The sequence below is a fragment of the Temnothorax curvispinosus genome, unplaced genomic scaffold (assembly GCF_003070985.1).
Source record: "Temnothorax curvispinosus isolate PA1 unplaced genomic scaffold, ASM307098v1 QBEX01014331.1, whole genome shotgun sequence".
Lineage (NCBI taxonomy): Eukaryota > Metazoa > Arthropoda > Insecta > Hymenoptera > Formicidae > Temnothorax > Temnothorax curvispinosus.
The window spans coordinates 145,871-160,695 of NW_020224111.1; the positions used below are offsets into that span (position 1 = coordinate 145,871).

Here is a 14,825-nt window from a genome sequence, read left to right on the forward strand (position 1 = left end):
TTCATTAAATCATTACCTTTATATACATATATAACAATTTTATGTTTATATTATATATATAAAATATTTTTGTATGTATTCTCTCTCAAGAAAATACAACTTATTGTATAACGTATTTATAAATTTAAAATCTAACAATTTTAGCACTGCATTTTTAATACTTGCACGACTCCGAAATATAAATCGAGCATACGCGGGAAAGACTCGTTGTTACCCATTGTTACCGTCTCGGCGTATTTCGGCCTTGATTTCCGCGCGTGTGTAGCGATGACGCGATGACGCCGCCGGGTAGTGGTGCTGCCATCGGTGAGCAATGCACGTGGCCGACTGGCACTGTGGTGTGCGTTCAAACTTGAGAAAGTGAGGGGGAGGCTGGAATGGAAGGCGCGCCGTGGGTGGTCCGCCGACCGGGAACGCGACGCGTTGTGTGGTCCGGCTGGTTCGTGAATCGTGCGCTTCGACTTCGAGTAGTGGCTGTCGCGTAGAAGATGCGAGACGCAGACCTTGCCTACAATTAGACGGTTAGCCGGGATCGATCCGTGAAGCCCGACCGCACGAAGGTAGTACGCGTCCTCTGACCGCTAATCCCATTGTTTATTTCGCGCTCTTGTCCCCACGTGACATTTCGTCTTAAAAAATCAATTAATTGATTGATGGAACCTCGTGGAAGAGACGTCGCATACTTGTGAAAGAGAAATGGAGTTTCTTTTGTCTTCTCTCGGAGATGTGGGAGAAGGACTCGCTTCTCTGCTTTTGCTTACGTTGAAATATACGTTTTCTGAAATTGATTCACTTCTGATTGTGACAAACTTTCGTTCTCCACTCGCAGATGATACTTTTGCTGATCCTCTGTTGCCTGTTGCTTCGCAACGGCTCGCCTTTGGAACTGGAGCATGGATTCACAGCTAACGACAATGGTGAAAACGGTACGTGGAAGGATGTGGATTTGAGCCGGCATAACAGGATCAAGGATCCCAATTATCTGTTGGAGAGATATCCCATAGGCGAATTGTCGCCGGATATCTCGACCTGCCGCAGACCCGCCAAATGTCTTCCGCTGTCTAGAAATACTTGTATGGGTACGAAATTACCTTACACTTTTACCACGTTGGACCTCATACCCGAGCGTGTAACTCAGGACATTGTTGAGGTAGATAAGATTATTATTTATGTATTCTTTGCATCAGTAATGTGTTCTTTTTTTTTTCCTTTCTGATAAAACGTGACTTTTGCGAAAATTTACGCATGCAAGTTAGAAACTTAGCGTTGCGAAGCTTTCTAAGGAATAAACCTACTTTGCATCTATATAAACCAGGAAGTTTAAGTCTCAAGATTTGTGTTGTCTCAGGTATCTCATTTCTTACTATGCACTTACTAGGCTAACCTTTCTATGGTGTGGAGCATTAAGATATAAAGATAATATAATTTGTTATGCCAGCTATACTTAAATAGATTTTTATTTTAGCTTTTAACATTCTTAATAGCAAGTTGTTTATAATATGTTATAGTAGATATTATATTGCTTTTCTTCTATAATACATTAGAATTAGAGGATACATTATATTGTTCTATATGCATCCTCTTTCAGGAAAGACTGTACTTGTTGCAAGCTTTGAAACATGTGCCAAAATGCTGGGCAGTCGTTCAGCCATTTTTATGCTCAATATTCATGCCGAAATGCATTAATGATACAGTCGAATTGCCGTCTCAAGAGATGTGCAAGATGGTATCGGGACCCTGCAGGATGTTGATGAATAATACGATATGGCCGAATTTTGCAAAGTGTGACAATACGAAATTGTTTCCGCGTTTGTGTCAGAATGACATTAGGGAATTGAAATTCAATGTCTCGGGCAAATGTTTGAAACCTCTTGTACCTACTGACAATGCTCTTTCGATTTTTGATGGAGTGGAGGGCTGTGGAACGCCATGTTATGATCCGTTATACACGTCTGATGAACACGATCAAATACATTTGTTCATAAGATGGGCCGCAGGAATCTGCTGCTTTTTCAATTTAGTCACCATTGTAAGTTGGCGTGGAAAAGTTATTTATAAATGATATATATCATGACATATCAATTATATAAAAAAATTATGTACATTTTCCAGGTAACATTTTTGATAGATTGGAGAAGCGCAAACAAATATCCAGCTTTGGTGATATTTTACATAAATAGTTGCTTTATGGTATCTTGCATTGGCTGGCTGGTTCAATTTACTCCTGGCAGTAGAGATGTAATTATATGCCGCAAAGACGGAACGTTGAGAACGAGAGAACCAAGGTATGTTTCACGAATACATAGTAATGATCTTTATATGTTGATCTAATTTTATAAAATATTCTTACAGCGGTGAAAATCTATCTTGCGTCGTTGTTTTCGTCTTAGTGTATTACTCGCTAATGGCAGCTGTGGTATGGTTCGTTATATTGACGTACGCTTGGCACATGAGCTTTCGAGCACTTGGCACGATACAAGACCGGATAGACAAAAAGAGTGCCTATTTCCATCTAATCGCTTGGTGCATACCACTCGTTTTGACGGTCGCAATCATGGCGTTAGGCCGAATTGACGGCAACAGCATGACGGGAATTTGCTTCGTGGGTTATGCCGATCATGCGCCGAAAATTTTTGTACTCGGTCCCGTATTACTTGGCGTGCTCATAGGAGGATACTTTTTATGCAGAGGTAGATTTATTGTTTCTTATCTTTCATATATTTGTATCGATATATGATATTAAAATTTTTACATATTTTTCCATGCTTTCTATATTAATCTAAATTGTGAGTATTAATCTATTATTGTATATATAACGTATCGAAAAATTATTCTTGCATCTGCGATATATAATTTTGCACGTATTTTAGGGCTTTACACGCTTATTCGCTTAAAAATAAGCAGTCAAGAAATTATATCTGAAAGAGCAAGTTCAAAGATAAAACAAACCATTGTCAGAATGGGGCTCTTTTCTATAGCTACTTTTGCAGCTGTTGTTGTAACGTTTTATTGTCACATTTATGAAATTCAGAACTCGCAGCAGTGGCAACAAAGCTTCAGGAGTTATATGACGTAAGGAAACTTCAATATATGTAATATTATAGTCCGTGTATACTCAAAATACGTATTTTACATAATAGGAAATTTTCTATAAATATATCTGAACTATAATCTATTAGACACATACTTTTTATATAATCCTGTATTATTTAAATGTAATGTAAGTGTAATGTAATTGAATTTGTTTAAAGATGCATGATTACGACAAAGTATGCAGACGTATCTGAATGTAAAATGGATATGAGGCCTAGCACGGGTAAACTGCAACTGCATTTGCTCGCATTATTTTCTACCGGCATACTCATGTCCTCGTGGATTTGGACTAGCTCGACGATCAATACATGGTGCAGATTTCTGAGAAGGTAAATTTCAATACATCCTAGATACTTACTTTGTTGACTTGCCATTGTCGCCATAATGCGATTCTGAGTAGTATGTGTTTCCTCCTCGTTTGCAGGATCTTCAATCGCGAGTCTGAGGAGCCTCCTATAAGACTGAGCAAGCACAAGCTTATCGCGCATTTATTCGCGAACCGGAAGACATTTAATAAGGCCGGTCGTTTGTCCATAAGTTTTCACAACACCCACGCGGATCCGGTTGGACTAAACTTCGATCTCAATTCCGCGGCGTCGCAAGATTTCAGCACCACTTGGGCGGCCGCTTTGCCGAAATTAGTAACGCGAAGGGGTGCGCTAGTCGGCGGCACTACAGGATCTGTGTCTAGTAATAGACGAAATTCGGTGGATTCCGAGTTCAGTTACAGTTTCCGATGCGTTTCTATGGAATCCAGACGAAATTCTCTGGACTCGCAAATATCCGTGCAGATCGCACAGGTGAAGACGACACGAAAGGTCGCAAGCCGGTCGCGCGGTCGTCGTGGAAAGAGCAGAAGAGACTTTGGGAAATCCCGATCAGCCAAAATCGATCCGCTCTCTAGGAGAGGCAGCACTACTTCTCAAGACAGTCAACTAATGACTCAAGTTCCAATGCCCAATATGGGCAGAAGACTAGGAAACGCTGGATTGGATGAGCGAGCCTTGAAAATTATCGACACTAAGAACACGGGCATGCTATTGCCTTTTTTGTTGAGAGGGCAAAGCGGCAGCGACGAAAATTTAAGTAGCGAAGAGAAGATACATCAAGATATGGCTGATAAGGACATCGACCTGGAAGTAGGCAATATGGAGAAGGAAGATGAACAGGACAGTGACAGTGAGGGCAGTCAATCAGACGATGAATTAAAAATGTTAGATCCAGACAACGCACACGAGCGTAATAAGAATAAAGAGTGTAGCAGTAAGAACTGTAAGACTTATAATCATGAAAGTGGTAGAAGAAGTCGCGAGGGTGGTCATAGGGGCAAGTACGTTCTGCAGGACGAAGCTATCTTGAAACATCTGCTTCAGGAGGCTAACGATATTAAAGCGAAGAATGAAAACGAGAAGAAAGAGGCGTATAGGAAAGCTGTGATGAACGATATGGATTCTAGTCTCACCTCGTGTTATCCAGAGTTAACGAGATTGCTGCAAGGCGACGGACAGACTAATGCTAGGGAAATGGCGACGCAGACTTCGCTGCCGCTCGATATACTGGAGATGGAAGAATTAAAGCAGAGTATCGACGAGATAATTAACAGCAGACATTGTAGTTCCAAGGGGACTCAAATATCGCCGCAATTGAAAAAAAGTAAGAATATCGCGACGTAAGACTGAGAACTTTTTTTGCTCTTTTAAATATACTGCGAAATGCGCGTGTAAGAAAGTGTGTGCTGGATAGGTATAATTTATCGAAATAGTAAAAATAGTTACGTATCGTTGATCGGATTATGTCTTTCTTCTCTTATCGTTTCTATCGCTATAGTATTCGGAACAAAAATAAAATCAAGTAATAAATTTTATTGGTCGTTTTTGTAAATATTATACGATGGAATAACAAAAGCTGGGTTAATAATGCCGCTTGAGAAGATCCGTAGGTACAACACAAAATATGTATAAATATATTTTTCCACATTTTATTATTATCGCTAAAATAGTAATCAAATTTTAATACGGTATCCATAACTGTTGTGTGTCGCGTGTGTGACAACTCGCATCGAGTCCTAGGTAATTAATTTTTAATTTGTGATGACACTAGAATCTTAAATACATTACGTTGTACATATTTTCCCGTAAAAGTGGATACTATTGTATTTCTAATATCGTATGTCTTCCAATGTTTGTAAGAATGTATCGAACATTCTGTGACAGTAAGATATTCTATGTATGTGTGTGTGCGCGAGTATGTTCATACATCTATTTTTTTTTAACAAAAGTGGCTGAATAAAACTCGTTTTACAATTCTCTCTATTACTGATCTATAAATTAATGGTTACTTTGCAAACAAAAAGATCCATTTAATATTTACTCATTTAATGTAATATTAATTTGAAGCACATTCATAGAATGCAAAACAATGAATATTCTTGATTTTTTGACTAATAAATAATTAACTTTTGCAACAGCCACATTTTATAGTCAAAAAAGTAGATCGGATTACTTTTATATATACATATATATATATATATATATAAAAGTAAGCGATATATATTAGATATATATATTGCTAGATATATATATATATATTACTAATACATAAGTCGAATATTTGCGGCTAGTACAAATGTTTCTATTGGAAAGTACTAATTGTAAGCTGTGTCTCTTTGTATCATTACATTTTATACATGTTTTGTAATAATTATTAATATATTTATGGAGTACTCTATTTTACGTATCGCATTTTTTTCATATTTGTTACATTAGCCTAATTATTCTCTCAATATTTTTAAACGTCTCTAAAATTTCACTATTACAATATGTATACGCGGAATACGAAAATGTATATTACTTTCTCTCCCAACGTGTTACAAGTTCATTGATTGCATTTAAAATATCTTTCTTGTCCGAGAAAAATCAGAGATAAAATTATCGTCATTTATATTTTTATTGTAGCATATCGAACCATTAGCGAGACACATTCTATAAATAATGTATAATTCTTATTGACGTGACGTACACGTTCCAATTTAAGCTTTATTTAATATCCTGGCAGGAAACAGATATCAAGAGTCTATCTATGGAACATATTTTAATAAAACTTCTAGGAAAATATATGTTACGGCAATCAATATCAATTCTTAGGCCATACGTATCATTAAATTACTCGCTGAATTAAACTGTACCAATATAATCATACATAGATAATCATATGTTTTCGTTTCAACGTCGGAGTCAATATCTTCTTTCCGTAAACGTAATAGGTTTCGCCAAGGCACTTCTCACTCGTAGCAAGAAAATGTCCTCGGCACGTTATCCCCGGATGATCGGTATATTACGATCGTGTACATTTAAGATTCCCTCTCGTCCGTCCGCCGTTTCTACGTTTTCATATCCGGCTCCACGCTCTCCGTTACCGCTACGTATTTTTTTCCTACACTCGATCACACAAATATATCTGGACTTTAGTTCAAATTGTCATGTACGCTACATCGTACATCTATATGCATATATTACACACGTATTCTACGTGCATCGTATGTTACAATTATGACTTTATTGGTAAAAACAATAATATGATAGGTCGTTCCCTACGAAAGTACAAAAATAACTATTATCGCGGTTAAGGGATGAAGGGTGATGGATTGATATGACGCATCATTTTATTCGCTCGGCGCATGAAGAAAAAGAAAATGAGAGAAAGAAACGCTATGGCTATACCCACGGATTAGTCTCCCTTGGTCCGTGATCGCGTAGAAATGCGTTGCACCTTTTGCATGCTACTCCTGCTCGTCCGTGTTACTTATCTCCACCGCGCCGGGTTAACGATCACGCCGATCCTCCTCACTGTTATATACCCTAAACTGCGCCTCGCATGCACATATACACAGCACTAACATTCTAAATGACATTTATTTTCTGACAAATGATAACATCGCGCATGCTGTAACGGAGGGTGGTAGAAAAGATCCATTTTTTTTTGTTTTATTCACCAACACCGCAGGCGGCAGGCAGATGCGGTTTTTATCACCCGTTAGGAACGCTTGGGCGAGGCTACTTGGATTTGGCGTGAGATTTTTTATGCTTTGTGTATTCGTTACCCCAGATGATGTTGTTCAGCATCTCCCCGACGAAGTATAGGATCGTGCAGAACGTCAGCAGCACGGCGAAGAACACGATCCGTAGCGGCGGCGTCAACACGTCCATCACGGGGTACACCCAGACGCCGCTTTTAAAGTAGATTACGTGTATCCTGAAATTTTGAAAGACACCGTGTAATGTTCTATGCACTTAATGTACCAAGAGTGAGATGCTTATAATAGTTTCTTTCTTCTTCGTGTTATCAAGAGTTTCTCCACAACTTTCTTCTGGAGTGGATTAGAATCTCCAGAACTCCTAATCGTCGACAGATACAAAATTACCGCGTTGAAATACTTCCCGCATCCTCTTTGTAAACTTGCATTATGTAAAGTTGTCGACACACTTACTCCTCGTAACGTCTTATTATTACAACAAAGAAGAGCGGATACACGCAAATCCGTTTCTTCACTCACCAAACTAAGTACGTGAGCATGAAACCAGTAAGTATTCCGAGGCTGCGAGATCGCTTGGGATATTGTCGTGGCGCGACGATCATTTCTAACACGGTCGTCACCATGATCATCGTGTGCATCAAATGGTTCAGCCACCATGGAAAGTATGGGTCCAGCGCTTTCGGCAACACCAGCTCACGGTCCACGAACATCAACGCCCAGAAAGTCACGCCGACGAACTGCAAGGCAACAAAATCGACATTAACTTTCAACGATTCAAGTTTCTATACTATTCTATATTATTTACGAATCTTCGCAACGAGCAATACTTGTGTACAAACTGAGAATTAAATATTTCCTCTTTGAACAAATATCGCTTAATTTCAAATATTTCAGCATGTATTTTAAGTTAATGCAATCGTTTAATTTTTTTCAAGTAAAAAAATACAGATTTTATTTAAATTAGAGAAGGATACGAGAATATATCGGATACATAAAATATAAGTCAAAGTTATATAAAAATTCTTATTTCAAAATAAGAGGAAATAAAATAAAATTTATATATAAATAGATATTTTTCTACATAGCCGCTATAAGTGTTGAAACATTTATCCCAGCGTTTTAAAAGTGTAAACATTCTCTCACTCTTTTTTTCAAGATTCAATATCTCGTCGTTCTCGAATTTATTTCCTGGTAAAAAGTTCTTATGTTAGACGTATCGAAGAGATGGGAAGTTGATTAGACTAGGTCGGGACTATTTGGTACTACAGAAATGGAAAGTATTGCAGGTACTTTAAGTTCTGTCTGATAAGAATTTTTTGTCGGTAAGAAGCTTCGAAGATAAAAAGACATAAGACCATAATTAAGACCACAATTCTATTCTATTTCATGAACTTTAGACAAAAAAAAACTGCGAAGAAATGTTTAAATTTGTAAAAAAACTGGGATGTCTGTGCTCTAAAAAAATAATGATTATGTAGAAAATAAACATTTGTATGTAATTTTTATTGTATATCTCTCTTTTCATTTTTGAAATTTGATGTAACTTTATCGGCCCCTATTTATCCTTACTTTATTTAAGCAATGTTTTTCGTTGGGCTTGAGCGCAAGACACGTGTCGCTTTCGTGCAAACGCATTTGCGGGACAGAATTAGGAAAACATTTATTTAAGAAAGAAAAAACTCGCTTTACTAAAATGTATACATGCTAAATTAACTTGTACGTTAATATCAATATTTGAACTGCGAATGTGACACACTGTACGGTTCGCAGAAGCGAAATCGATTCTTCTTTTGTCGTTCATTCGGCCCCGTTTCGAAAATATTCTTCTTCTCTCATTACTCCGGAGAATTAAACTCATAAGGATTGTATCTAAGGAAGTATCTAAACTACCGATATTTTCTCTTTTGCTCAATTTGAGGCGAATGGAATTTAATTATATACTACTCACCATAGCAACGGGAAACCCGAGACTCGCATGTAAATGATCCTTCAGCTTCCGCATGAAGGGCGGCTTCTTGGGGTTTACGGCGTTCGTGCCGATTAGATCGTTCAGAAGACATATCAAAAAGAATATCGCTTGCAGAATCTAGAACACAGGTGACATTTCAAGGTGCTTTAATTTAACAAGTCAATAAGTATTTTTAGTGTCGCAATAATTATAAATATCGCTTAAAGTTAACTGCGGTTTAACTAATATTATCGCTGCGTACTTCCACTCAGGACTGCTTTATAATTAATGTATTAATAATAAATAATATATATTAATAATAAATAATTGTTATAATATGTATAATAACTAGTATAATTATATTATGTATTATATTATATAATGATATACGTTAATAATAAATGCGTATTAATAATAAACTTGTTAATAATTCCGAGTTAAGATTTCAGAGATAATTGACTAAATAACGCTGGCTTTAAAGAAATTTATATAACAAGCGATTTTTTTACTTGTATTTTATATTTGCTACTTAAAATAATATAATCTAAAATATATATATATGTATAAAATATAATCATATATTTCATTATTTGACGTTTTTCTGGTTTTCTTCATCGTATAGGCAAACTTTGGAACTTTCTGCGTCTATCGATTATCGCCGTTCCCAGCGTAAATTATCATTTACATAGTTTAACGTTTAAATGTCATTCCATCGATTAGATAAAGACATTGTTAAACACAAGCGGCAAAATTGCCTATGCCTAATGAATGACTTACATTCTCATACGCATTTATTGTACATGCTGCACATTTACGTTACGTTAAAGAAATTTTGAATGACAAGATTAGCAAGTATCGAAAACTGAATATTTTATTTCGAACATCAATATACATTCGAAAATATATCTATAATAATATAATCATATACATTCGAATATTAAACGGCAAGTTTTACTTCTAGAACAAAAAAAATTTTTAAAGCATATCGTGTTTTGTGTATTTAAATGTTTTTCAGCTTGTCATTTAAATTTCTTTTAAGCCAAAATCGAACTCTTTCGATTGTCAATTTACAATATTCATGTAAAGCACGATGATCAAATGTTATGCACCTTTTAATGGTCAACGTAATATTTTGTATAATCGATATTATGTAAGATTACATAATACTGTATAATCGATCAATATTATCCGTAGATTATCGCACGACGCATACGATTTCGTTTGGACACCTAGATCTAATATTGACGTTTCAAGACCAAGTATTTATCCATCAAAACGCTTGTTCTACACCGTCCATATAGGCTTATCACGTGTCAATCGAGTGATGATGCATGTCACGTGCAAATCACCACGAGCGACACTTCGACGCGATGACAGAGCAAAAGGAAGTGACCTAATTATCTGCGCTGCTCTCGATATCAAGATTAATTACCTAATCATCTAGACTGAGGTTCTTTGAGTACAAAAATAAAAACTCATCAAAAGGGCTATTTTAATCGTTAAAAATTAATAATAAACTATTAGGTTTGAAAGTTTTTATCGCTACCGCGATAGTGATTTTCTGCTTATTCGATAATTAAAAAGTGGACGAATGAAACTCAGGCTAATTTAGAAATCTTGAATCTTAGATCGGAAGTCGATGCTCTTATAGTTTTGTTAGATGAAACGATTAGTTCGAGTTAAACGAACATTTCAGCGATAATTAACGATTGACGCTGCGCACAAGCAGTCTTGCGCGACACGTGCCTCCGTTTCGCTGCATAATATGAAGTGGTGGCAGTGGTGCTTAAACAATTGAATTTTGCTCTTTACGAGCGGTTTGATGGCGGCAATTCAAGCGTGAAATGGTCGAGTGTGTGTCACCGTCCGACGATAAGTGACAAAATGTTCGAACGTAATCTCGACGAATGTAGAGTCACGCTTTTGGCTCAACGGGATAAAGTGAGTGGAACGAAGAGGACTTACGCTCGTCTCTAACAAGCGTATTTTTTTGATTCACTCTCGAGATAAATGTCAATTGAAAAATAAACAACTCCAATGTAATCGTATTGAATGTGTTGCGTTCATTCATCTAGACGTGGCGTACACTTACAACTTCTTACAACGTTTAGAACTTTAGCCACTTTGAAACGATTACTACTTCGATTCTTAATTTTCTTTACTATATACTGTAGATTTTTTTTATAAAATACGATAAGCGACACGGTTGCGTAGCTCTTAAAATTAAAGTAACGTTTTTATTACAATAAGAATGACAATCTTTTTTGGCTATTGTTTTGCAATAGAATAATAGACACAGAATAAAATGACTTAAATACTATTTTTAAAAACCGTCATTTTTATTAGCACGTAATGCAAAAATAATATACACTTATAAAACATATAAAAATTAGCATTATAAAAAAGTCAAAAATTTAATTGTTGTTCAAGGAATGAATGACCTTGCCAAGACGATTTGTCCGTACTCAACGCCATAGTTTTGACATTGTTTAATCTATGCGACGCATATTTTGAACAAAGCCCCGGTGAAATCTCACTTAACCCTTTGGACCAACGGCTTAACGTCTCTTTCCGAAAGACGGAGCCCAGTTTGCTCCGCACAAGGGCCCCAATCTTGCACGGAGGGCGCAGCTTTCGGAAAAAACTTTCCATGGCTCTAGTGTGGACTCGAACCTGATTCCTCAGATTACGAGTCTGGCGCTCTACCACTAGACCACACTGCCGCCGAAAATTTAATTGATTGCACGGTATATATTCAACTGTCGGCAAACTGTCGGTATGGTAATTTTCATGAAAAAAATTTGCCTGAAAATCTTCAAAAACATATAGATGTAGTTATTGATGTTAGAAAGTGATAATTAATAAATTTTCAAAAACGCTTTGATTAGGTATTGTGCGCGAGTTCAGATAGTCATTATTCCAAAAACATGTATCCGAACCGAGCTGAATTGTTGGTCTTTTTTTCGTAATATTTATTTTTACATGTTTATACGTGTATATTTTTTCGCACTAACTTATTGCGCTAATAAAAATGACAGGTTTCTTTTACAGAGTAGTGTCCGTCTCCATTTCATTCTGTCCGTTCATCACAAATTAACAGGGCTGTTTGGCTTCTCAATCATCACTCCGTATATACGCTACGTTGAAAGAAAAGTTCTTTTGTAATTACTGATTGCACCGTATAATCGTTATCGATGAGCGTAATCCCGGTTACGTTGGTGATTCGAGGAATATTATATCACCGTTATTTGTGATTTTTGCGATCACCCAGGTCTCTGCTAGATAGACGTGTCGGTTTTCACTATTACATAACGTGGCAATAAGGATACATTGCGTATACTAGATCTGTGATCGCCAGAGAATCGGTTTTTACGAAGAATATACTAGAGTTTCTCGTTGCCCCGTAATATGTTGTTCTATAGAAAATACAATAACTAATTCTGGGCTTTTCTTTTTCCATTTTTTTGCGAGGAACAGGAAGAAAAAGCAGGATAAATGTGTCTGGGAATAAAAGAATGATGCCTTGACTAATGATCGCCGCGCCAGAAACTGTACATGTTTTTTATCTCTAAAATATGTATTTCTTATTACGCATCATACGCACAAATAATTGTTCCCGCGGAAGTAACGGTTTTTGCAGATGTAAACAAGAAAAATGAAATTTAAAAGATAACAAGGTCAGGATAATAAGGACCGGTTACAAACGATTTCCAGATCCTGAAGCGGATCACGACCGCTTATACAGGTTGAGATCGTGTTACATTATCGTTCGCGTATCGGCCTAGATTTTCCGAAGTCAAATTCGTGCGTAATAACGGTTTCGCGGAAAATCTCGTTTCGTTTCCTTCGGCGATTTGCCGTAACGGGATCTCGGCGACAGCCAAAGAGGGATCGATCTACACGGAGTGTGGGATGCGTTTGTGTGCAGCGTGCATAACGTGTGGGACAGTGTGGGTATACCGACACCAAAAGGGCAAAGATATCGCAAATTCATCGCCAATGAAACGGTGCGCAAATCAGTTTTCATAAATCAGTTTTGCATCGTCGATATACTAACCGCATCCCAGAACGTTAGGAACTTGAACTTCCCACCGTAGGCGTTGTGCACGCTCGTGACATTGTGCGGCACGATCGTGTACGTGTAATCGTAATAAACCGCGGAAGCGTACTGCAAAAACGTAACGGCATGGAATCCGATCGCTAGGCCCTCTCGCATCTCACAGCTGTTCACGAGTAAGTCTGAAACGTGTAATTATCTCTTTTGGGGGGAAGGGGGACCACACTGACATCCGTCGCGGTCGGCGCGACGTCGAGCAAGAACGGGAAGACCCGCGCACCCGTCGCAGCGTAGGTACACGTTCTTTCGCGCAAGACAATCTCCTTTTTTTTTCTCTCTCTCTGAATTATTTTCTCGATGTTAACATCGTTAGGATCTCATTGGAACTCTCGTGCCCGGCGGCACTAAGCCGCACGTGAAACCTGATTATGGAAAATTTTACATAATCCAATCCTCGGGATAGCGCGTCTACTAAACGGCCGTTTAAAGTTTAAACTATGCTTGCGAATTCTTATTCTCTCAAACCGCATTTTCCATTACCGCGACCGAAGTTTCAGCTCTAATTGCAGCAATTTCTTGGCGTACATTACTTCTTTTAAATTCTCCTTCGGAGAGTCTCTCGCTTGGGTTATTAACAAGTCTTCTCTTGAAGAAAAACGATGCGTACCAAGAGAAATCGCTGTAATAACGGAAAATAGAGACAGAGAGGGCAAAAAACTTTGTAAGCGCAATCTCGGCAATCATTTATTAGACATGGACATTCCGGGCCCGATTATGTAAAAATTTAAGACTGTTTCCACTCATTGATCCAAGAACTGCGATTAAACGATAGAAATAAAATAATTAATTAAAAAAAAAAAACATTCCATTTATACTGGTGATTGTAGAAAAAATAAAAATGATTAACTTTTTATTATCAATAGTTTTGATTGCAAAAAGTAATATAGATTGTAAAAACACAATTGTCCAAAAAATATTAAACATAAATATATCCACCTATACGTACGTGTGTGCATATGTGCGTGTGGTTATGTATTCACGTAACAGTTTTGTTTGTTCTGCATTTTAAATCTAATTTTCAGAGAAATATGAATACACAAAAAATCAAAGATTAAAAAAATTATTTTATTTTATTTTCATTTACACAATTCTCTTTTGCTTGCACCAGTGAGACTTATTCCTGTACGCGACTTATCGAAATCGATACCGAAATCGAATCATGTAAGTACTACCGACATCGACAATTATTGTTAAAGAGTGACAAATATGCAAATGGAAGATAGTTCGAAGATGGAAAGTTTCAGTTGATAATTTCCCAACACGTGCGTGCATTATGCAAGCGAGTATAACTGAGTTATATAATTTATACGTAACTAACTAAGTACTTGGTTAAAAAAGATCTCACGTGCATAACAAATCTCAATTTTTGCTACTTCGTGTATTTTCAACAAATTCAAACTGTACATAAATGTACATATATATATATGTATGTATATCTAGTATATAGGGTAATTTAAAAGGTTACTGCCAAACGTAAGGAGCGTATAGAGTGGTCAAAATAGACTTACAATTAGTCAGTACAAGCCTTTGGAATATATGGAATTCGGATTATATACCAATGAAATAATCATAATTTGCTACTCTTGCACTAGCTTTATTTTGTTTTTATTAAGGTTTTGTTAAGGATTGGCACT

General features: G+C 36.9%; 2 protein-coding genes across 10 annotated transcripts in view; one reads left to right on the forward strand and one right to left on the reverse strand.

Moving 5' to 3' along the window:
* The first annotated feature begins 178 nt into the window (after positions 1 to 178).
* LOC112464618 (protein smoothened) lies at positions 179 to 5,405 on the forward strand. Of its 7 annotated transcripts, none has more exons than XM_025031733.1 (8): positions 179 to 560; positions 830 to 1,150; positions 1,589 to 2,029; positions 2,113 to 2,285; positions 2,353 to 2,690; positions 2,871 to 3,072; positions 3,252 to 3,422; positions 3,494 to 5,405. In XM_025031733.1, exons 2-8 carry the CDS (start codon positions 830 to 832, stop codon positions 4,764 to 4,766), a joined length of 2,919 nt encoding a protein of 972 aa, XP_024887501.1. In that variant the 5' UTR covers positions 179 to 560; the 3' UTR covers positions 4,767 to 5,405. The 7 variants fall into 7 exon arrangements, with proteins under 7 accessions (XP_024887501.1, XP_024887502.1, XP_024887506.1 ...); XM_025031734.1 differs by having other exon boundaries at positions 181 to 560; positions 3,518 to 5,405; XM_025031738.1 differs by lacking the exon at positions 179 to 560 and adding an exon at positions 1,257 to 1,348 and having other exon boundaries at positions 987 to 1,079.
* Positions 4,941 to 14,825, reverse strand: part of LOC112464620 (androgen-induced gene 1 protein-like) — a 22,506-nt gene continuing 12,621 nt past the window's right edge. For 2 of the 3 annotated variants that reach the window (XM_025031742.1, XM_025031743.1), the window contains exons 2-6: positions 13,132 to 13,313; positions 9,075 to 9,212; positions 7,646 to 7,863; positions 7,193 to 7,344; positions 4,941 to 6,525 (exon numbers count right to left, since the gene is read on the reverse strand). In XM_025031742.1, the coding sequence (XP_024887510.1) occupies positions 6,473 to 6,525; positions 7,193 to 7,344; positions 7,646 to 7,863; positions 9,075 to 9,212; positions 13,132 to 13,290 (720 nt within the window). In that variant the 5' untranslated portion in view covers positions 13,291 to 13,313 and the 3' untranslated portion in view covers positions 4,941 to 6,472. The remainder of the gene's footprint in view (positions 6,526 to 7,192; positions 7,345 to 7,645; positions 7,864 to 9,074; positions 9,213 to 13,131; positions 13,314 to 14,825) is intronic. The other variant, XM_025031740.1, reaches the window with a different exon arrangement.

Coding starts and splice junctions, on each gene's coding strand:
- LOC112464618 (XM_025031733.1), top strand. CDS start 830: ATGATACTTTTGCTGATCCTCTGTTGCCTGTTGCTTCGCAACGGCTCG. Junction 2,286..2,352: donor TTGAGAACGAGAGAACCAAG/GTATGTTTCACG, acceptor ATATTCTTACAG/CGGTGAAAATCTATCTTGCG. Junction 3,423..3,493: donor TGGTGCAGATTTCTGAGAAG/GTAAATTTCAAT, acceptor GATTCTGAGTAG/TATGTGTTTCCTCCTCGTTT.